We start from the raw sequence: 22,080 nt of genomic DNA, 5'->3' as shown, positions 1-22,080 counted from the left end.
TCATCAGCACCACAAAACACTTTAATTCTTGAAGAAGGAAATATGTTTCAAAATAGTGTTGTGAACCATCTGTCCTCATTATGCTCATTTCTCTCACCATGAAATAAAATAATCAGTGGTTCCCAACATGCTGCTCTTGCAATAGAGAGACTTAAGGGTGGCTGCAAAGGACAGCTAGGGAAAACAGCCAAGAAATGTTTTCATATAACACATATATAAAACACATATATCAATTCATACTTCACATATTGTAGCTGAATATGAGCTCAGATTGAGACCTTGGTTGCAAATCCCTTCAAGTCTGTGCTCTGGATAAGACATATCTAAGTGAAAAATTAATTTTTTGTGGAGTGGACAGTGAGAATTTGTTTAGTAGCCAGAAGTTCCTCTCACTTCAACCCAACCCACTCCCACAGCCAGCCACCAGGGGAGAAATCCTCCTCCAAGAGTGCTGCCAGAGCTTTCCCCAGCTCCTTACCACAGTGCCATGGACGATTCCCTGAGGCCCAATGTAGCAGTAGCTCCCTGCAGTCATCTGGCCATACCTGGGGACAGCAAGGAGCACAGTGACGCCACACACTGCTCAGCCTGGAGTGGCACTTGGCCACTTGTGCTTCCAGTACAACAAAAACCCTCTGTGCTTCACTTTGTTGTTAAAGGTCTGCTGTTACCAAATTCTCAACTTGGAGTTTTACCATTAGCAATGCATCAACATATTTTTGGAGGAGTGTTTAGCTCATTAAATGGAGTTCAAAAATGCATGGATCAAAACCCTAGTGTAAATTTATCTTGGTGTTCAACACAGCGACTGGGACCAAAGGACACTAATTTTCACCTCACTAGAATCTGTGTGTCTTTGGGTTTCAGTGCACTCCTGCCTCTCAGACACAGGGACACTGTGGAAGCTTTTAGCCCAGAATGGTTGACCACATTCGTACTAAATTCCCAGAGAAGCAGGGCAGCTTTTTGGCTGTTTTAATTTATTCTCTCCTTGGGGCACAAAAGAAGGACAATCTTGTGCTCATCAACAGTAGAAGAGTACATAAAAATCATTAAAAAATTATCACTTTCTACTTCAAAGTTTCTTTTTGCATGAAAGAATGTTTTATAACTTGTGTTTTCCAAAACAACCACTGAAAATTAGAACTAGCAAGTGCCTTAAGTGGGTTATAATTAAGTCTTTAGGCTATTGTTCAGCCAAGCTTCACACATAAACCCAATATTAAATCCTAACAGACCTCAATTACATCCATATATATGTGGCTGAACATAACTCAAACTCTGAAGTAATTCCATTTAAGTGTGCATTCATGCTTTGCAGCATCAGTACTTCATACAGCACACTTGAAATGCATTTCCATTGAAAATTTTAACCAGTCACTGCTTGATGTCTGACTTATATTTTAGTCAAATATTTGATAGATTTTAATAGTGAGCTATCTTCTTACATTGTTACACCCAAAGCAAACATCTTCTCATATTCATCTCTGGAGGAATAGTTGGGAATAACCTAAGAAAACAACCAAAATAAAATCCACATAAGTAAATTAGAGATTTAAGCAGGTCTTTTAAACAGCCTAAATTTCTTTAACTATTTCTGTAACTATTACATAAGCAGAAAAACATTAGAAACAGGAGGAGTAATCCAGGTGTTTTATTTCATGTATTCTAGCATTAGAAAAGATGTCCAGTCTTCCTGGCACTGTGACTGCCACACAAGTTTTAAGGAGAGCAGTTCCCCAGCCACAAAACCAACCTGCAGGGGAATGGATACTGCATGGCTCAAGAGACTGGCAAGGAACCAGCATTTCCACTTGGCCACCCTGCCTTCCAAGCAAAGCAGTCCAGATATCTGAGTCTCTGATTAATAACCATGTTTGCTTACTGAGGGCTTTTAAACCTTTCAGAGTGAGCATAGATGAACTCCTTAGGGCAAGGAAGTGTCTCAGACTCAGTCAGAACAGAGGTTTTCTAAAGAGGAGGCAGTTGTTCCCTCCGTCACTGAAGATCAGCACCCGTGAGGTGATAGCAGTTGTGCTGGAAAAAAATGCTGCAGAATGAGGACCCCAGATTCTCCTCTGTGTGGCAGCAAATTCAGACAGTACAAATCATATTTTAACTCAGCTAACACTTGAAAATGAAACAGAATATGGGGGAAAAGAAGACAAGATGCCAATACCCACCATGCCATTGGTAATGACTAAACGAGGAGAACGCTGGTGGCTGGGGAAGAGCCCCAGGGGATGCCCACTGTACATCACCAGTGTCTGCTCTTCTGTCATCTCTGACAAATACTGCATTACCAACCAGAACTGAAAGGAAAAGCAAGGAAAAGAGGGACTTTGCATCTTACATTTCCTGGGTTTTGTGAAGCTGCTCATCTTGGAGAATGAAGGCAGCAATAGAGATAACGAGGTGCATCCACATATGGAATAACAGAGCTCTCAACACATTCTTGCTTTCAATAAAGTCCTTTAAGGGATATCACTCACCAGGAAACACAAATCAGCAACTAACATAAGTCTGAATAAGTTCCAGAATAATTTCTCCAGTACAAACCCCAGATATCCTTCACTTTTAAAGCCATTCTAATTTTATCTTGAGATTAACCACTTGTATTTGGCACTTTTCTGGCAATCCTTCCAAAGACAAACACTGCAAAATTTTCCCTATAGAAGTGATTAAACACTCATGCTTATTGTTGATCCTAATCTGAAATTCAGCATGTTCTAGTGCAATAAATGGTTTTTATAATGTGCACTTCAAAATGAAATAGCTTTTCTTCTCAAGGGAGAAAAACAGCTTTCATTATGGACACAGAAGAAAATCGAGGATGCATCCTGGAATACACAAATGTATTTCAGCCTTGTCTGCATAATTCAATAGTTACTCTTGATTAATGCCAAAATGCACACTTTGACCATCTAATTTGGCTTTAAATTTAACTGCAATCCATCATGTCTATGACAAAGCCCATTAAACTCCACAGGACTTCTAGCATGTGTCAACTAAGCCTGTGAGAAACATCCCTGTGCAATTTTGGAATTCAACAATTACTTGAAACTAGAGTTTCTGTAGGGAGACAAAATTTTGAGGGGAAAACCCCCCCAGAATTGCTGATCAAAGAGGCAGCAGTATCAGTGACAAATAAACATAGACACATGAGCTCTGAGGCTGTGATCTGAATTAAAAATTGTACAGATTTGAAGCCAGTCCCATCTAACACAGCCAATTCCCCAAGCTGCATGTTCAGTTGAACTGAAAAAAATTAGTCAAGTGACTGTCTTGCTTTTTATGGTTTAGTTTATGAAAAATGATGAATAATTGAATTCACGTCATAGGACCGAACAGGTGCTGAACTCTCAACTCCCTAGCAGCCTGGGAAAAACATCCTAATAAAACTAGGAGCTGTAAGATAAATGGGTCTTTTGGCATTGAAAGGCATAGCTAGCAAGGAGGAAGACTTGTTAAGTTAGCTCTGGACATAATTCTTTCATTTGAAATTATCCAGAAGAAAGCACAGGTCTGAATGGATGATATAAACCAAAGTGAACCTTTTTATTGTGAGTTTTGCAATGTTAGGATTTTAAAATTTTTTTAGTGCTGTTTTCAAGCACAAACAGAATAAAATGTTCTGTGGTAACTGAATCATTCATGTGATTGCTACGCTAAGTAAACAAAAATAAAAAGGTTTTGTTTGCTCTCCTGTGAAACAACTGCAAGTCATAGGACTGGCTTGGATGAGAACAAGAGAAAATAACATTTCTGACTTTGGCAGCACTTCTACCTCACCTTGCACCCTAACAGCTGCCTAAGGATTGTCAGATCAATAAAGGCCAATATACAAACTGCTGGCACTTCTCACCTCAGAAATGCTGGAACACTCATAGGTAACAGGCAACAGTTAATTAGCATCTATTAATTAATGCACAGAATAAAGAAATGGTGAGCATTGCCATGGTACCTCTTTTTGAAACATAAAGGCAGAATAGTTTTGCCTCTAAACCTACCTAAGGCTTCCATTTAACTTCCAGATTAAATTTACCAGATTAGGAAATTGAAACATGAATTTTCCTTTAACCACAAATGAGAAATCCCAGACTGGGTAGAAATCCCAGGTCACTCAGCCCCATGGCAAACTGAAGAATCCATTCTTTTCCCTAAGTCAGGAACTTCATTCACCTATTAGTTTTGCTTGGGCTCTTTAATAATGAAGAGGCCAGGTTCAGATAAAGCCACAGCAAGGTGAATATGTGATTCTTTATGACAGAAGCTGCCTTCTTAGGCCAGCTTCTGCCAATTCGAGTCAGAATTCAAGACCTTCCCAGCCTCCAGGAGCGATGCTGCTCTCTAGGGGGATGCAGCTTCCTACCTGTGCTGATTCTAACCTGCACTGCAAACAGAATTCTAAATATGTTGCTGATTCTAAAGATCTCCTGACAATGTTTCTCATTTGCATTTTGCAACACCTAAAGTGAGTATATTTATTGACTTTTTTTAATAAAAGAGAACAGATCATACAAATACAATTTAAAACATTCTCCGATTTTAGAGAGGCTTTAAACCAGGCTTTTTTTCTTAGAAGGTAAAGGTTAATGTCCATAGTTAAGTGCAACATGAACTAGAACAAATGTTAACAGCTAATCTGATTTACTTGGAAAATGACTCAGAATGGCACATTCTTCAATCAAAGCCTTTTTCTTATTCCACTACTTGTGAAAAATGTTGCAAAAAGTACCACAAACAGAGGATACATTTTTTTCTTTTCTAGATTTAGACTCTAAAATTATCTGTTCTAAATACTCAGGCCCATACATAAGCATCAAAGAAAGACAAAGACCTGGCCTTGTATCATCCTCAACAGCTCTGTGTTTATGGCGTCATGTTTGGATTTCTGTTGGGCTGTCTGTGCTCTCCTTGCTAAATAAAGCTCCCTCTATCTACACAGTTCATAACTGAGCATTCCCCTTTCCAAACAGGATGTTTTGGAGTATTTTAGGGAACAACTGCCAAGAATGATCCCAAACTGCCTGAGCAGAATGTGTGTGGGGGAGGGTGGAACTGGCTCTGTGAATTGCAAACCCAGCAATGTCCTACCTGTGCCCAGTTGCTGAAGACCTGACCATTTCCTCCATAAGTGACCAGCTCCTGAGGAAACTAAAAAAAGGCAATTCAACATTAAGGCAAGCACTTTTCCCAAACCTTTTACTGTATCTCTGAGCTATTTTTGCTCTCTCAGTAATAAATCTTTTCTAGAGGTTATTGCATCAAAACTCTCTATGTTCTTGAAATCAGGAAGTAACATTGTAAAAGCATAAGTTAAGAACAAAAAATTAAAATTATTTTTCAAAATTAAGTGTTTATTACTGTAACACTGTCACTGGGATGAGCTTCCAAAGACCCAGGAAGCATCAGCACTAATTTTTCAACATAAATTGTAGAAGCAATGTGCCAAGACCTGAGCTGTATCTCTCAGGCAGTGACCAAGCTCCTGTATACAGTGTCTGTATGTGTAAATTTTTCAGTATTTATGTGAGAAAACACACAGGAAATATTTTGCCCATTTTCTGCTGCCTGTGAATCCAGATTCCTGTTACTGTATCTTACCTGAGCCACAGAGGGATCCAGGTTATTCATGATCATCAGCATGATGGCAGCAGCTGATTTGGTCTTGCAAGGGTATTCTCCTATGGGGTAAGCTCTGAAAGGGCAGGCACAAAATTTAGAAGAAAAACTCCAGTTCACAAGAGCAACCAGAACAACACACCCCACTCAAATATCTCTGCATGCCAAGGATACTCAGGCTTGTCTGGGTTGCAGGCTTTTATTCAGGGGGGAAGAGTAAAGAAAAAATGCACAGATATGAAGTTACATATGGACCTTAACAGGCAAATCAGGTTTTAACTATTATCAGAACTAAGCAAAACCAAGAAATTGCATTAAGCTTATCATTTGCTGAATTATTTAATCACAATTGATTAATGTGGTGGCCAAGAATGCTCATTCCCTTTAACTGCATTTTTTCCAGGGATGGTGGAAGTGGCCTCTGCAACAGCTGCCAGGCCCTGCAGTGCCAAGGAAAGCAGCACCACTGGAAGTTGCCTTCAGGCTCATCCACCCTTGCTATTTAAGATTGTATCTAAGAAAAAAACTACTCAGCTTGAGTTTCAGAAAGAGTTTCCAAGAAACTCTCAAAGACTGAACTAGTTTAGAGAAATATGGACCTTGTATTCTTTGAAATGCACTCATCCACAAGCTGAGAGGTGAGGCATGGGAAACAGCCTCAGAGTTATCCCAGCTCAGGTGGCCTGGCACTGATGTTCTTAATGCACCTGCTGTGATAATCTCATTGTTTTCTTCTCCTCTCCCATCTGTTTGTGTGTCAAATTGCTCTGAAACTCCTACTCTTGGATTTATGCTGTAGCTGTTTAGGGCAGGGAGAGTTTCTCTGCTGTGTCTGCACAAGTTTTAGTACAATTGTCCTGAGGCCTCTAAGGAATGACACCAGAAGGAAGTAGGACCACTGATGAAGAGTTTTAGTCCTTCCTTTTCTGCAAGCAACATCATCATTACCAAGGCTGAAAATTCCTAAAAAGGGACAGGATCTTTTGTCATGGTTTCTAGTGATCTTCCTTTTATTGGGCCTTAGATCTTCAATGGCTGGACCCTTGCTTTGTGCAGGGAAAGTTACACTGAAAAGGTCAGGCTGAAGTGTGCCAATGACAAAAAAAAATAATTGAACATCCACTGTCCAGCTCATGAGCCAAGATCTGGAATGCATATTCCACAGATTCAGCAAATGGGCTCCTCCCATGATCCCATGCACTTTATCCTGGCTTTTTACATGAGGGTACTAAAACAAATGCCTTGTAGTCATTGCCAAACCAGGAGGGAAAGCCTTTGAGTTTTTCTACAATGCTTTATTTATAAAGATTTCTGCTGTTCTAAGCTTGATAAAAGAGCATTTCTGTGGAATGATACCAATTCATCAAGAAGAGATATTTACACATAATATTGCTCAGAGCATAAGAAACCCAACATCAATTGAGTGCTCTGGCATAAGAACATGACTTAAATGGAGCCATGGTCCCTGGGACATACAAAACAAAAATCAAATACTCTCAGACTACAGAGATCAAAAGGCATTTTCTCATAGTGAGACTACAACAATCTATTAGAAAACAATCAGTGAAATGATCACAAAATAAAAAAATACTTGAAGTTGTCAAAGGATCACTGATGCCAGTGATGGAAACAAGCTGCTGGAGTGTTTCATCCAAGCCTACATGGAAGGTGTCACCATCTGTAGTTTAGTACAGGGTCCTCTGAAGTCTAGCCCTGCAAAAACTTTCAGATAGTCTTCTATTTCTCCACTCCTTAGCTGAATTCTGTAAGAGCTCACCCCAGGCTAAAATGAACAGCATAGAAACATGGTTGTCTGTGGAAATCAGAGTGTTTTCTATTGCTTTATTCAGATTTCTCTATGGACATTAACCAGGCCCCTGCTGATGCAAAAAGGAATCAATCAGTCTAAAAAAAGCAGCTAGCCCCTGGCAGCCCTCACTAAATCTGTTCTGCTTCACAAACATTAGACCCAGCAGCCCTAGAATGAAGTGATGGTCCAAGACCAACAGGCACAGCTTATTACACACCAGGGTCACCTAAAGGTCCCAATGGAAAAAATGCACTGCCTTCCTTTTCAAGCCCAGAGAGCTTCCCCTGCTCTGACAGCATGCTCAACCAACCAGCCACTCACCTGGTCTTACTTCTTGGTTCAGCTGGGACTGGCACCAGCTCAGAACTATTGCAAGTTTGATGTCAAGGTTGTCATTGGAGGTCTCTGAGTAATGACTGGCCCCTGGAAACCAAGCCCTGCCATGGGGCAGTGTGTTTGGGATCCCTGTGTGGGGCAAAGCTGGGTTGCCACACACAGCCTGGATCAGTCCTTTGTGCTGACTGAGCTCTCCAGCAGTGACACTGCCCAGGCCCACCACAGCCAATCCAGAGGGGAACACTCTGCTTCCCTCCCAGTCCCATGGAGCATCCCAAAACACACAGTAACCCTCCCTGGAAATGAAATCACTGCAGTACACAGAATATCCAAATTATCAGAAGATAAGCTTCAGTATTACATTATGAAAACTTCTACAAGAGGTAAATTAGGATGCATCAAGGCCACTCTAAAGGTCAGTTCCACCGGTGAAAGCTGGCAAGCAAATGGCAGCTGAATACAACATGAACCATCCAGTCCTCACCTCATCTCAATATCTGGGCAGAATCTGTACATGTAAATGTGGCCATACAGCCTCAGCTCCTCAGCAAATTCTGGTGCCAGCTTCTTCTGGATTTCAGGTGGGAAATAACGCAAGGCATTGCGCAGAGCCAGCTGCCAAAAAACACACACACAAATAAACAAGGGAGAAAAACGAAGTACGAGAGAAATGGAGGTAAGTGGGTGGCCCTGAACTTTAACCAGACCCAGCTGGAAGCCTGCCTAAGCTGTTGCAAGGACAATGCAATGCAAAAGGCTAAGCTCACACCAGGGGAGCTTCATTCCTGCTTCCCTATTGAAGTGTTTCTACCTGCCTCTTTCCTGGTAGGTTCAATTAGGGTAAATGTGTGACCATCCCCTTCCCACCTGCCTCCCCAAACCTGCATGGAGAGACCTTGGGGATTTGGTAAATAGTGCTCAATCTTATCAATATATAATATATCAATATCACAGACAAACTCTCTCTCGCAGTGCCGGGGCACTGGAATACCAAGCAAACATTGTTCAGAAATCCTTAAAACTAAATCCCTAAACTCCACACACTGAAGATCCTACAGTACTTTCCATTCAAAACAGGACCTTGGCCCAGAGTTATGTGACATACTCCCAGATGAAGATGTTCCTGGGCTAAGTTTTATTGCAGATTCACTCCATTTAGCATTGTAATGTATAGCAGAGGGTGTTGGGTTCCATTATTTTATTGATGTTACATGTATCACTTCCAAATTAGCTAAAGTGATTACCAGGCACTCAGCTAAATCCTGCAGATGACACTACGTGGCTCACACTCCCTATTGCCTTCAAAGACATTAGCCATGGTTTGCAAAGTACAATATGTCCTTTTGCATGGAAGAACCCATAAATAAATCATTATCTTTAGTAACAGCCTGTTAAGGCATGTCTCTGTATTCTGTGTTTCACTTGATTGAAACCATAATGAGAACAAAGATTTTTGTCATCTTTAAATAGCCAGTTTCATGCAAAGATCTTATAAGTTCCCTGGCAAATGGCAACACCATCCAAAGAGGACTTCTACATGAAAAGATTCTCAAATCATATGGAATTTCATATCTTCCTTTGGCTGATTTTTTAATGGCTGTGGAAAGGATAGAGATCAAGTTTGCTTCTACAAATTAGAATTGCCATTCCACACACAAAATGATGAGGGGGAAAAATCTATTTACCAGATGAGAAAATGCAAATTCCATCTTCTAATACCACTTCATTCTTTTCCAGTTAGATAAGCAGTGATTTTCAAGGGTGTGCTATTAATAAACACAAAAATACCACCTATATCCACGCAATGACAAAATACACAGGGATTTCCAAAGTCAGTCTCAGAGGTGAGCAGTCATCACAGGGGGTTCTAGAGATGAGAAATTTCTAAAGCAAAAATAAAATCACCTGCACCCCTAAAGCCAACAGGCAAACACTGGTATTTTGGCTGCCTTTGAGAGCTACAAAGAACTGTAAGGCTTCCATTGTGGCAAGGATCACCCACAGTCTTTGATCAATATATTATTTGCATTAAAATGAAACTGATGGGCAAATATTTTTCTTCGCCATTTAATTCAAGCAAGAAAAATCTGTTTTGATTTTCAAATAAATTCACTTAGACTGAGCCTCTATCCTATTAATGTTACACATTATCAGAAGCCTGAATTTTGATGATGCAAACATGAATGAAACATGAACTTGAATGTAACATGAAATGTGGGAAAGGCACCTTACACAGACAATAGAGGTCTTATAAAAGAGGATTAAGACTATGTCTTGTTTAACTGAACAGAATAAAGGTGATATTTGATTGCTGTCTCACTGCAGAATAAATGACAAAGCAAGAAGAAACTTAAGGGAAATGCTGGAAAGAAATAAATTGCTGTGAATTACCTGTAAAAAATGTAGCCCCAAAATTAGAAGAATTTAAATGTAAGGTATCGTGAAACAATCTCTCAATAAAAGAGCCAGGGTGCTCAAAATTGCTTAGATGAAACCTGACTGCTTTATGAAAGGGCAATGGCCATGTGCATTGGGAAAAATTTTACATATTCATTATTGAGAAATAAATGGAGTAATCTGAGAAAGACACTCAAGGAGGAAATTCTAATAGGCTGATCATTATGCTTTTGTGGGAAGACAATATATTTCATTAAAGCACAATAAAAAGCCATTATCCTAGCCTTTTAGAAGGATTTATTTACCTCTGACACATGGTATTCAGAATATTTTTTTGCATTTGATATTTAGGTGATCTTCCTTTTCATAACTTCCACTGACAGAAGCTTAAGCTGCACACGCTCAGTACCTCTGAAAAAGCAGGTCCAGAGTTCACTGGTGTCAAAAATATTATTTGCAGTTATAATCCTGAGTTTCATAGGCTGTTTTAAAAAATTATCTGCTCTGAATTTGCTGAGTTACTGATTTAATTCAACTCTGTGCAATGTAAGCAAATGAAAAGTCTTCCTCTTAAATCTGCCAGCTGGATTTAGCATTTGGTTCTTGTGTTTAAGCTATAATCACTATTAGGGTGTCTTTTTTTTTATATACTCCCTAGAATTTTTAAATTATAACAAGATTCTACTGCTATTTAATCAAGATTTAGACCTCTCAATGCTAAAATATAATCATGACAGCCCATGTAATCCAATCAATCAGCTGTGAATTTCTTTGCTGGGGTATTCTCTTGAGAAATCAAGTAAACCAGCCTGTTTGTTAATTGGTGTTTGTTGAGGAGCCAGAAGGAAGCCTCTTCAGAAGGAATGTCATTCATTTCCATTTTCTGAAATGAATCATCAGGACTTGCAATTTAAGACCCTTGAGACACTCAGGGTTGCAGTCTCTGTTTACTGAGGGAAAGGGGAGCACAAAGAGAGGAAGTGACTGGTTTAACTCTGCAATTTCATCCTTAGTTCTGCCCCTTTTCCAGTGGGGATGGTGCTTCCCTCCCACCTGTAATCCTCTGCCTGGTGACCTCCAGACCCTGGACCTTTGGTGGCACTATTCTCTAGCAGCAAGTAAGATTGTGTATTTTATCACTCTGCCTGATAGGTCCCAGTTTCAATCAGCTCAGCTGGGAAGTAAACACGGAGATTTCTTACAGGCCATTGCCATAAATGGATGTGAAAGTTTTACCAAGTTCTTTATCCCCCAGATGTCCCAAAACAGGAGCTAATACATCACCCTGCCCAAACCACAGTTAAACTCATTGAAGCAGCCTCAGTTCTGGATGTGCAAAGAAATCATAAAGGTCAAACATTCCATTTTTCCACCAGAAGGCTGAAGAACAGCTTCAGGTGCTGGATGAGTTTTCAGGCTCTGGTTTTCAGCTCCTCATCCCAAGATGTGCCCAAGCAGGAGGCCCCCAGCTGCTCCCCAAGCAGAGCCAGCACAGCCAGGGCAGGCAGCTCACCCACCTTGTGCTACCTGAGGGAGGAGAGCAGAGCAGAGCAGCCCAGGGATGGCAGCCAGGGCCCACCAGCACTGCTGGCCATCAGACAAGAGCACGCTGACCTGCAGGCCCAGGACAAGCTCGAAGTGCAAGTCAGGACCAGGTGAAGTTACCACGGAGAGATGGAGCACAGAGATGCCCAGAGAGGTTCAGAGTGGAATGTCAGCCCACAGGAGGAAGAGCAGACCCAGGAGGGCCATGGCTGAGTACAGGGACACCCTGAACAGAACCAAAAACATCTCCAGCATAGCTGAGACTGCCCCCCAGGCCCCAGCCTAAATGGAGCCCCTGAGCCTATGGGCAGAGGGTGTGGGAGGAGGCCTCAGGAGAGGCTCATCAGGGCCATCAGGGCCATTACTGAGCTCATGCTGCCCCAGAAACACAGAATGCTGCAATCAGGGCAGAGGGGATCCTGGTGGGGGGATCAGCAGGGGACTGTAGCATGACTTGGCTCTGAGATCCATAAGGGAATACCTGTCTGGATAAAGCCATCCCATTTTTCCTGATCCTGAGCAGCACAGAGAAGTGCCCATTTTCCCAAGTTGCTCCAGCTTTATTGGAACATCAGTGAGTACAAAGCATGCAACACCCTTGCCCTGCAAAGCACACACCACACCTAGATTTTAAGGGTAGTTTCTTTGAGGCATGTTTACATAAAGATACAGATGCTGAGAAACTGAAAGCTAGGGTTTCCTGAGCTGTGGAGGGAGGGAAAGAGAGAGGATGTGGCTGTTTCAGGCCTCAGGCAAAGAATGCTGAAGGAAGAGAATTCAGGAAACATATAATCAGAATCAGTTCTGAGATATGGCTCAATTTATCCAAGAAGATTAAAACTGGTATGATAGGAAGAATTAGATACTTCTTCAGCAAGTCCCAAAACACACAGTTCTTTATAAATCTCACTTACAGGATTTCTGTTATAACCACAAAAGGAGGCCCAAGAAAATAAAACATTGGCAGTGGTAAGGTTTATTATTGTAACAAGAAGTAAAACTGGAATGAAGGCATATGAAAAGATGAAGAAATCCAGAGGAAATCACCAGAGCGTTATGAACTTCACTTCTGTCAAAGCTTCCCCTGAATATTTCAATTAGAAAGTGAACATGAAGCCATATATAAAGACAAGTCTTATAATATGTTCAGCATTACACACTGTCAACAACATCTGGAAGCCTGTCTCAAGATGACTTAAAAAAACCTTATAGACAGACAATCTTCCATCTACATGCTTTTCTAAGCATGGAGCACTTCTTTAAAAAGAGATTTTACTTTTCAGATATGAAAAAAATAGCAGCTGTGCCTCTAATTCTCTTAAGAGTTTAAGATGGAGGACTAACCATAAAGTAAATCATAAAGAAAGCCTTAAAACCTCTAATAGTCTAATGAAATATCCAACTAGCATGATCTCTTATCACGTGCAGTAGGTAAAATGCAGAGATGAGAGATGGATGTTACACAGTCAGCTGGGGGTAGAAAATCAGTCTACTGCTCCAAACCTTAAAGGAGGCAGGAAATTATTCCAGTTTCTATAGAGGGGGAGAACACCTTGTCATTGCCTTCCCTTCTGCAGGTTGGAGAGCAAGGTTTGGCGTCCTCTTGAGAGACATCATCTCCTGAAACTGGGACTCCTTTCTGCTACATCAGACTTCTGGGGAAAGGGGATTTAGGAAAGGCAAGGAATAAAACAGAGATGATTGGCAATGTTCTGACATGCAGTGAAACTCACTCCCCACTCCCTCATCTTCACAGCCATCACCACAGCCCTTCTGCACACTTAGTAACCACATTTCCATGGGACTGAGCTGTCCCAGGCACAGGCAGGATGCCTCAGCCATGAATGCTCCTGACATTGAAGTAAATCCTTTTTGGATATCTCACAGCTGTTCCTCTTTCTACCCTTTAACTGGACTCTCCTCTGTTTGTGGAAGTGACTTTGAAAGAATTTGACTGCTGATGCCAGTGGGGAACTCCCACGAAGGCAAGGAAGTTGTGTGCAAGTTGTTATTGGGGAAGGAACTTGTGTGCTCTGAGCAGAATGTTTCAGTGTAAGTGATGTTACATGTGATGAAGCACAGACTTCCAAGCTAAGGAACCCACCTTGTCCTCTCCCACACAAATTCCTAAGCATCTCCACCCATTGACCATTATCTTCTGCTGCTGATTTTTTTAGTCTTGAGCATGAAATAGTGCAATGATTATTTTGGTGTGTACGAAGACTATTTAAACAAAAAGAGAAAGGAAAATAATTACGCAACTAAAGACAAATCATTAACTCCCTACAAACTCACCTGAAACTCATGCTAGACTTCTGTATAAAATAAATAATCTTTGGGTTTTTTATGCAAATATGTGTGGCTGCTACCATGATGCTGATTCATCACCTTTGATGTTTATTGTCTTGGAGGGGTTAGCTTTCACTCACATACACATGCAATGGTTTTACAACAGCATTCTGAATTTCACCTCTGAGAAACGATGCTGGATTGACAGCATTGAAGTCTAATGCTTCTTGTTTAGCCATTTAAAGTCATGGAAGGTGCTGTGCAGAAAATCTCCCTCATATCAACCCAATTATTCTGGAGGAGGAAGAAAGGAAGCGAGCAGAAGGGCTTCCAGTCCTTTGTCCCATTTCAGAGTGCATTATAACACCAAGGAAATACATTTGACACAAAAGTTAGCTTCCCATTCAGAAAACTATCTGAGGCAATTTGCTGCCCCAAGCTGCCGTTATCTGAAAGGAAGAGAAATGTGGCCCTGTGAAAGGCCATGTTACCTTTTTCTCCTGGGCAGTGAGATTGGGTGTTCTCACGGGTGCATGGGGTATTCCTTTTCTCCGACCTTTGTTTTCAGGCAGGGGGTTTAGAGGGAGGCCACGACAGATTTCCTTCAGGCTGGTCATAGCTGCTGAGCAAATAGGAGGAGGAAAGGCAAGACAAACTGGAGAGGTTTGAGGAAAGGTACAAGGAAGAGTGCAGGAAATCAAGATGCTGCACGATTTAAATGTGCCACCACTCCGGGGGGATCTCCAGGAGGACAGACTGTCCTCTGGCTTTGGCAAGCAGGGCTGTCAGGCTGAGAGGGCAGGTGGCACAGGTGACACACCTCCCTGCTCTGTGCCATGCCATTGGCTCTTCCCTCCTCCCCCAAAATGAATGATTCACAGCTTGATTATTCTCTGGGTGCTTTGTCAACTGGTGTTGTGCTAAGGCATCAGAGAAAATTCAGTCACCTTCCAAATAACCTGATCCCCTCAATGCTCATATCAGAGTCGTGGTCTGGAGCAGGAATATTGACTGAGACATCAAGAATTGTTCATTTATGTTACTATAGCTTAGGAACTAATGAAAGTTAAGGATTAACTGCTCAGTTAAGATGGGCATTCCTGTTTGACACCCCTTGATATGGGCACTTCCTCAGATCTCACCAATTCATCTTCTAGACAGCAGCAGTGGTCATCATAACAGCAGAATCTCCCCCTTAGGTGTTAGCTCCTCTCAGCTCACAGGCATGAATGGATTTTCATAGCATTGAACTGGAAATGTACTCATTAGCACTGGAAGTGGATTTCTCAAGACAGGCAATAATTGGGAGGAATAATGAAGGCTCTCAGTCCTATGTCACTTTTATACCCTACAGTCAACAACAACTAGAAAGTCTTGCACTGCCATCCAGGCATCACAGGTAAATGAATGTATTTAACTTCGATTTTCCACTTAACAGTGCAACATGAACTTTGCTCTCCATTCTGGCTTGTTGTTGAAATATACAGAAGCTTCTTGACCTTTATTACATCCATTGAACCACAAGTGCCACATTTTAAGCCTGGTGAAATTAACTGGGCAAAGCATTTCAGTTAGAAATGAGCCTAAAACCTGCAAATGAAAAAATCCAGCATTCCCCACACAGGCAGCAATCAACAAGCAGTGGCAACAAAGCACAATTATTAAATGACAGCCTCTCATTAATGTCAGATCCGCTTTAGCTCTAGGACATCCTGCACATCCCCAGCTCCCAGTGAAGATGCTCAAGTTGAAAGAACTCAGAGCATCCCAGGGGAGCTGAGCACACAGCAGACTCAGACCCTCTGAAGGATAATGTCATTTACAGCAGGAGAATTTTGTTTTGTAATTATACAGTATTTCAGCTGCTTTCAAACAAAAGGCAAAGACAAAGAAGAGACAGAAAAACCTATAATTTAAAGTTTTCTATTGAGTTTTCATATTAAAAACACAAAAAAAAATAAAAGAGGAAGGTTAAAGTCAGAAAATTCTACCCCAAAATGTAGCCAGATAACCCTGCCTTACATAAACATTCCCACCCCAAAGGGATATAAATCTTTCCTTATTCTTCTTTGTTCAACCTACATTCTTCAAATCCCTTTAAGGTCTGATCCTGCACACACAGGGGGCACAAGAATAACCCTGTGTGTATTTACACTCCCATCAGACCTGCTTCTCCCATGGCACCAGCAGAAGTTAGTGGTGTTACACTGGTGAAGAGGGAGAGAACGAAAATGTGGGGAGCTCACAAACATCCTGAATTAGGATGTTTTCTCGGGCTGGACGCTTTCACCCCGTGATTGCCGCACACTGGAGCGTCTCAGTGTGCCAGAGTTCGGGGATTCAGGGATTCAGGGATTGTGCCATCCCCCCGCTGCCCCGTTTGTGCGGTGACCCCGGAGCCAGCCGCAGTGCCCGGGGTGCCGGGGCGGCTGTCATGTGCCGGCCGGGCTGGCAGAGGGTGCTGCAGGGACAGACGGACGGACGCGGGCGCGCTCCTTCTGCGCGCACACACGGACACGCACCGGGACACGCACGCACGGCCCGGCTGCGGGACCAGAGGATGAGGCTGGAACACCACGCCCGCCCTCAGCCCAGCCAGGACCTGCCCAGCCCAGAGGAGGTGCGGAGCCGATCTTAAAAAAAATTAAATTAAGGCAGAAAAAAAATAATAAACCCGCACATATAAAGCCCAGGAAAAAGATCACATGTTTTAATAATCCCCTTTGCAGCCAGACAGGACCAGAGAGGAGGAGAACTGAGCAGAACTGCGCGGTTAGGACGGAGAGATGTGCTAGGTAGAGGTTGAAGGGAGCAGAGACAAAACTTGCAGATAACTAACCCGCCCTGGGAAGGGCAGGACCCCCCTCGCTGAGCCCTGCTGTGGCAGAGGGAGGGAGGGTTCCGCAGCTCTCTCCCTTTGCCCGCTCCGGGGTGACGCTGGCACCGCAGCTCCATCCCCGGCCCGCCCGGTCCCTGCCGGGGCCGCTCCAGCCGAGCTCCCCGGGGGCTGCCCGGGCTCCGGCCCCGCTGGGCTGGCGCTGCGCTTGTTTTCCACTCCCCTGGCGCTCGCTGTGCGCAGCAAATCCCTTGGAGGTGGGGGGAGAAGCGGCTTCCGTGACAGCGGAGGGAGGAGGGAAATAAACCAAAATAAAACAAACGAAAATAAAAAGAGAGAAGAGCCAAGAAAGCACTTGCTTCTCATCATCTCTCAGGGACCAAAGCCAACTCTTCTTCTTATGACCCCGCGCTGCAGGGAGCAGAGGCAGAGAAGGCACCGGGGGCAGCTGCCAACAAAGCGGGGTCCGGGCTGCCCGCACCCCGGGACGTGCCACGGGCCGGGCAGGGCTGCCAGGGCCCAGCCGGGCACAGCCGAGCCGAAACCGCACGGAAAGCGAGGAGCAGCAATGAAAGTTTCGGAATAGCATCCGAAGGAGCTCCTGCCTGAGCGAGCAGAGCTCCGCGCTCCGCACCAGCCCCCGATGGTGCATCCCAGGGGCTGCGACAGAGATGTGAGCGTCCCCTGCCCGCTGCAGGGACAGGGGTGAAGGCGCCGGAACACCTCGCTATTTATTTATTTATTTATTGGGAGCAATGTATGGGTGACACCCAGAAGGCATCTGAGCCCTGAAAAAAAAAAAAAATCAAACCACCTCTGAACCCAAACGAGAAGGAGAAGAATGAGACAGCAGCCTTGACCCCTATGCTGAGAGGAAGGTGAGCAGAAAGAAAGGAAACACAGAAAAGCCATGCAAGCACCAAACCTGTAGATTACTGCAGGTCTTTTTTTGCTTCACTGAGGACAAATATTTTACTGACAGCCATGCAGCATAAAGGCATCATGCTGATTGTGTTCTTGGAATATTTTATTTCTGGACATGGAGAAGCAGGTAAGCAAAATAAATCAATATTGCCATTCTGAAACAATTTATCCTAAATTAAGCAAAGGGAAAGGGAATAGAAATCAGGTCTGTTTGTGAAAAATAAATTGTGTCAACATCTTTATTTTAGATTGATTTTTACAAGGAATCTGTGTTAGTCAATATATACAAATTCTTCTTATTCCCTGCAATACCCAGCTTTATAGTTCAGTGTCCTTCCAAACCTGATGTACAGGTTCATACACCCTTAAAAGAAAGCAGTGTGTCATTTTTGAAAACAAAAGAAAAGTAAGAGAGAAAGAAAGAGATAGATGGAGTGAGATCTGCTGGATGTTTTTTTTGAGGATGAAACACTGCCATCCTAGGCAGGACGAGAGTGAAATGACAACATCCTTGGAAAGCATCAGTGTAGGAATCTGAATTATTCTCTGTTAACTTAATATTGCATAATTAAAAATCAGAGACTCTGTTTAGGAAATCTTAACTGAATAGTTAACATGCAGAGGACAGGATTAAATTTGCATTAGAGAAAAATGGATTAAAACAGAAAGAGAAACTGATTAGCTGTGTGTATACATGTGGGTGTACAAATAAACATATATAGGAATGATACAGCTGTAATGGTATTTACATGGGGTTCTAAAAATACCTGGATTATGATGAAGACAAATTCCTTAAAGTAAAGGAAGCAAAGCACTGGAATTTTGTCCTTTCTGTTGTGCTTTAATATATCTTTAAGTTCAAAAAATATTAATTACAGGAATCAGGTCAGAAAAAATAAAAACAGTTATTGATGAAAAAATTCATCCTTGGTGACTTTTCCTTTGAGACACTGTCTTGGAATCTCTCTTCCTGTAGAGGAAAGAACTTCAATGGTTTAAATTTCACCTGTGTGCTCAGAGTACTGGGACAGGAACAACACTGCTTATGCAGGGATTTGAAAGGGCTCAGCCATCCTGCCAGTTCCAGTGGATTCAGCTCAGGTGATTCCCCAGCCAGAACCCCTCTGATAACAGACAGCACATTTCCATAACAGTGAGGGTTATGTTCTTAAAAACTGAACAGCTCATGAATTTCCATCCTGTTGTATGACCCAGTAACTCATTTGGGGAAGGGGCTGTCACAGCATGACAGGAATGAGAGGAAGAAGTACCTGTGCCTTAATTCTCTTATTTTGGGCATTCCCTGGCTCTCCAGGCTGGGATGCAGCTTCCCTCCACGATCCATATGGTGACATGCAGCACAGAAAGGTTGCAGAGATCTCTTGTGAAGCTGCTGACACTCTTGCAGAAGGCAGCCTGTTACAAACTAGCCTAAATCTGTTCTGCATCCAATTCCCTAAGAGAAAATGAATCTTCAAGGAAACACAGCTCCCAGCTGGCTGCTTAGAAAGTGAATCTTCAGGGAGGGGGTGTGCTCTGTTTGGAAATAAACTCACAGAAAATAATAGCGTAGGACATAGTGGATAGCAGCAAAATAACTGGATATTGAAGGTGATGCTGCAAAGGATTTAACATCCCCTTGAATAAGTGTTTGGTGTTTGAATAAATGGTTGCACAAACTATCAGGCTGTGAAAGCACAAGAGTTGCCTGTTAATTTTTAATTATTTATTTAGAGCTGAGACATGTACAGAGAAGTATGGTTTTGGCATATTTCACTAGCCTTTGAGGAGTGCAAGGCACATAATATTTGTGGGGAATCCAGTATTTGCCTTCTGCTGCCTCTGTGCAGAAAAGATAGTCTGAGTTGTCAACATTGACCCCTCAGACCTTCAAACATAATGGGGAAAAACATCCAAACACCTTGCTCATTAGACTGGAGCAGTCAGCTTGGGTTTATAACACAAGATGTGATGCTTGGACAATCCTTCCCCTTGTCTTGTAGGTGGAGGGCATTATTCCCCTCAAATCAGCTCTGCAGAGATCTGAAACTCCTGCATAAGGGACACTTAGTGGAGCTGACCACAGCTTGGGCTCCTGCTTCAGCCCCAGCCCTCCCCATGTGAGCAGTGCCCTGGGCCAGCTCTCATCCCAGTGGGAGCCCTGGAAAAGAAGGTGTGATGTGGCCAAAAATTGTCACTTCTACCTTCAAGCTTAAAATCAGCTACAGGACCTGGTTATTAGCAGGGCTTGTTTTCCTCTGTCTGAGATTGTTCAGCTGCTCTGCCAGTGAAGCTGCAGCTGCTGGAGCTCATGCTGCTCCAGAAGGATGGACACAGGCACACTGCCCTGCCCCAGCCTGGGATCTTGTTCTCCTCTCCATGCCTCAAGTCATGGAGGCAGCTTGGTTTCACAGCACATTCTGAATTTAACCTCAGAGGTATTTTGACAGCAGGCTCATTAGCTCCAGTTTACCGAACTATTTTAGTGCAGAAATACACCAGGATTTTCCTAAGGGGATGAAGAACTGCCAAACTTAGTGCATGTTGGCCCCAGACAAACCAAGAGTTGAACAGCTGTTGAAACCAGTGTTAAAGGGCAAAATTCTAGGTCTGACTAAGAAAAACTTGAGCAACTTAAGTCCCCAGGGTGGATAGATTTAGAATAACATTTATAAGGTCTTGGTTATTAAGAAAAAAGCTGAACAGATATATAACAGGTGAAATCCAGGTTGGACATACATGTTGAAATTGTTTCATTAAACACACAACAGAAGATGCCCAAAGGTTTTGCTCTTTCTGAGATATGTAAAATTTACTGCCCCGACTCACTGCAGGAGATTTGAACACACAAAATCAGAAATCTGCATATGGAAAAGAAATAAAAATTCTAATTCAAGTCACTCAGAAAATATTAGGCATCTTTCCAGACATATCAGCAGGTTTTGGATGAGTTGCAATACGACCTTTCTTCTGCTGAGTATCCAATGGAGGATGAAAAAGAAATGAAGAAAAAATATTTGAATCTGGTTTTATTTAATGTCTACAATGTTTTGGTGCATTACAAGGCTGTGAAGTAAGAGGTCTCTGTTTGAAATGGTGTCCCAGGAATATCAATAGTATGACCTCCCCTGAACTGTATGATTCCCTGATCACCAGATAACACCATTGTTACAACACGTGCTGGGCATGTGCCATTGACCTGCACTTTGTGGCACAGCTCTGAGGGACCAGAAAACAAACAAATAAATTAATCATACCATTCATGGAGCCAAGCCACCCTCCATGGAGTAAAAGCTAATCAAACTCAGAATAACATGCAGTGCTCATGCCTAATCAAACTGTTTAATTCTCTATGAATTATTCAGTGAGTCCTCCTGGCACTTGGGGTAAGTTGTGTGTTTGCCTGGCTGCTGTTTGTCTCCTGCAGCAGTCTCCCCTGGCTGTCCAGGCTCAACATTTCATGTTGTTTCCACAGAACCAGTGAGTGATGGACGGGCTGCACTATCCTTGTGGCCAAACAATGTTCTGCCAATTGATTTCTTTAAATACAAAGCTTTTAATCGACTGCAGGTTTTGTTTTCCAATCTCTCTCCTTCTCTCAAACTCCCTTCTGCTAATTTGCACTTTGTTCTTCTCCCATTTTCCTAATGACACAGCAGTCCAGACAGGAACTGTTTATTGATGTTGCTGCATTAGCAGGCAGAGCAGATAAACCTTCTTGTGACTGCTGTTCAGGAGAAAATACACCCTTCTTTCTTTTCAAGGCTCAGAAAAAAACAGCTAAAAATTCAATACAAAGCTAATAGTCCATTTATGGAAATATAAAAAGCAGCCATTCCCTTTAGAAAATGTTTCCTTCTCTGTTTTCTCACATTCTTGTCTGCAAAACTCTCCCTTATGCAACGTCCTTAATTTAGAACTCCAGCATCCCATTTCTTCTATGAAAGCTAGGTGGTGTCATCTATCAATAGAGATGGACTTTCTTTTAATTACATGGTATATTTATACATAATCATCCATAATCCAATAACATTTGTAACATGGATCCATCTTAATCAAAACTAAGTAACCTGACTCTAAGTGGGAACTAATGCTTGCTCAAAGCTTAGTTGTGAGACCAATCCCACTAAAATTCTCTGGAGGCAAAGATGACAGCTTTGTGCAGCACTGGGCAAAATCAGTTAACGCTGAATCTACTTTCAATACAGAAATTGCCTTCCTTAATTCCAGCAGTTTTTACCAAGCAGTTTGGACAGGAAGCTAAATGCCACCTGCAAAGACATCCTTGAAGTGTGCACTTGTAGCTCATTCTATCTTT

At 42.5% G+C, this 22,080-nt stretch overlaps 2 protein-coding genes across 5 annotated transcripts in view; one reads left to right on the top strand and one right to left on the bottom strand.

Annotated features, from left to right (window-relative positions):
- Positions 1-14,619, bottom strand: part of UROC1 (urocanate hydratase 1) — a 36,173-nt gene extending 21,554 nt beyond the window's left edge. Inside the window, exons 1-8 of one of the 4 annotated variants that reach the window (XM_064724313.1) lie at positions 11,686-11,972; positions 10,474-10,579; positions 8,256-8,386; positions 5,608-5,701; positions 5,098-5,157; positions 2,184-2,312; positions 1,449-1,510; positions 479-545 (exon numbers count right to left, since the gene is read on the bottom strand). In XM_064724313.1, the coding sequence (XP_064580383.1) occupies positions 479-545; positions 1,449-1,510; positions 2,184-2,312; positions 5,098-5,157; positions 5,608-5,701; positions 8,256-8,287 (444 nt within the window). In that variant the 5' untranslated portion in view covers positions 8,288-8,386; positions 10,474-10,579; positions 11,686-11,972. Of the gene's footprint in view, positions 1-478; positions 546-1,448; positions 1,511-2,183; positions 2,313-5,097; positions 5,158-5,607; positions 5,702-8,255; positions 8,387-10,473; positions 10,580-11,685; positions 11,973-14,493 lie in introns of those variants that run through there. The other 3 variants (XM_064724315.1, XM_064724312.1, XM_064724314.1) reach the window with 3 other exon arrangements.
- Positions 14,620-16,911: 2,292 nt separating this feature from the next.
- The window catches only part of LOC135453234 (netrin-4-like), a 44,569-nt gene continuing 39,400 nt past the window's right edge, over positions 16,912-22,080 (top strand). The window contains exon 1 of the mRNA XM_064724051.1: positions 16,912-17,889. Coding sequence (XP_064580121.1) covers positions 17,823-17,889 — 67 coding nt within the window. The 5' untranslated portion in view covers positions 16,912-17,822. The remainder of the gene's footprint in view (positions 17,890-22,080) is intronic.

The sequence above is a fragment of the Zonotrichia leucophrys genome, chromosome 12, assembly GCF_028769735.1.
Source record: "Zonotrichia leucophrys gambelii isolate GWCS_2022_RI chromosome 12, RI_Zleu_2.0, whole genome shotgun sequence".
Taxonomy (NCBI): domain Eukaryota; kingdom Metazoa; phylum Chordata; class Aves; order Passeriformes; family Passerellidae; genus Zonotrichia; species Zonotrichia leucophrys.
This window is presented reverse-complemented; position numbering and strand designations above follow the sequence as displayed.